The sequence below is a fragment of the Palaemon carinicauda genome, chromosome 3, assembly GCF_036898095.1.
Source record: "Palaemon carinicauda isolate YSFRI2023 chromosome 3, ASM3689809v2, whole genome shotgun sequence".
Classification (NCBI taxonomy): Eukaryota; Metazoa; Arthropoda; class Malacostraca; order Decapoda; family Palaemonidae; genus Palaemon; species Palaemon carinicauda.
Window position 1 is genome coordinate 112,497,875 of NC_090727.1, and position 1,237 is coordinate 112,499,111.

At 35.5% G+C, this 1,237-nt stretch overlaps 1 protein-coding gene across 1 annotated transcript in view; it reads left to right on the forward strand.

Moving 5' to 3' along the window:
- LOC137633492 (uncharacterized) overlaps positions 1-1,237 on the forward strand; it is a 5,641-nt gene that overhangs the window by 251 nt on the left and 4,153 nt on the right. Inside the window, exon 1 of the mRNA XM_068365790.1 lies at positions 1-625. This exon is cut by the window's left edge and continues 251 nt beyond it. Coding sequence (XP_068221891.1) covers positions 1-625 — 625 coding nt within the window. The remainder of the gene's footprint in view (positions 626-1,237) is intronic.

The following is a 1,237-nucleotide window of genomic DNA, read 5'->3' on the forward strand; positions in this document are numbered from 1 at the left end:
ACCCATTGTGGCGACTTGCAATTCCCCTCAAGACAATTTGGCAGAATGGCTAGCTTTGATTTTAGGTGGTTTTATCGGAAAAATTTCAGACTCACATTTGATCCATTCCTACGATTTTATTGATAGAATAAGGAACAATTTTGACACTGACTGCAGAATGGTTAGTTTAGACGTCACAGCTTTATTCACCAATGTTCCTTTGGAATATGTTTTAGATAACCTTAGGGCAAAGATTTTAGAAGAACAGTTACACATCCCCATTCCATTGGAACCTTTTTTGGCATTAGTTAGATTGTGCGTATCTACTAATCTTTTTTACTTTAACAATATTTGTTATAAGCAACTCTTTGGTGTGTCTATGGGTTCAAAATTATCGCCCATATTGTCCAATCTGTGCATGGAGTTTGTGGAAAAGAGTATTTTAGAACATTGTGATCCACACATTAAGCCACTGGTCTGGGTCAGATATGTTGATGATATTTTTATTCTTTTCAAAGGAGATGACGCACGGCTACAACAACTAGTTGACCGTGCCAATAGCATTGTACCCTCTATAAAATTCACTGTTGAACTCGAGGAAGATAATAAGCTTGCATTTTTGGATGTTTTGGTTATTAGAGATAACGTAAGTAACAGATTTAAATTTTCAGTGTTTCGTAAAAGTACTAATGCTGAGGGGTACATTCATTTCTATTCCTTTCATTCATTGAGGGTAAAAGCGAATATTATTGTCAACTTTTGTCTTAGAGCCCTTCGTATTTGTGATATCGAACTTTTAGAGCTTGAACTTCAGCATATCTTCAATGTTTTTAAGGGTCTGAAATATCCCACTCACATTATAGAAAGAGCTGTCTCTAAAGCAAAACGAATATATTACGGTATGAGTGTAGCATGTAATCCTAATGTGGTCAAAAATAAGAAGTATTTATCCATAGCTTACAATCCGAAACTGGAAAATACCTGCTATCTTGCAAATAGTAAGCAAAAAAAAATTCAAATTGCTTTCCATTTTAAAAATACTATCAGAAATCGGTTAGTGTGCAATAATAACAACAATGATATTAGGAAAACACCCGGTGTTTATCAAATTCCCTGTGCCAATTGCCCTCAGAAATACTTTGGAGAAAGTGGGCGGGGTTTGGATGTAAGACTTTCTGAACATCGTAGGGCCTATGAACTCCATGCAATGAATAATGCTCTTGTTTCACATTCATTCGTTCCTGGACACAATATCAAT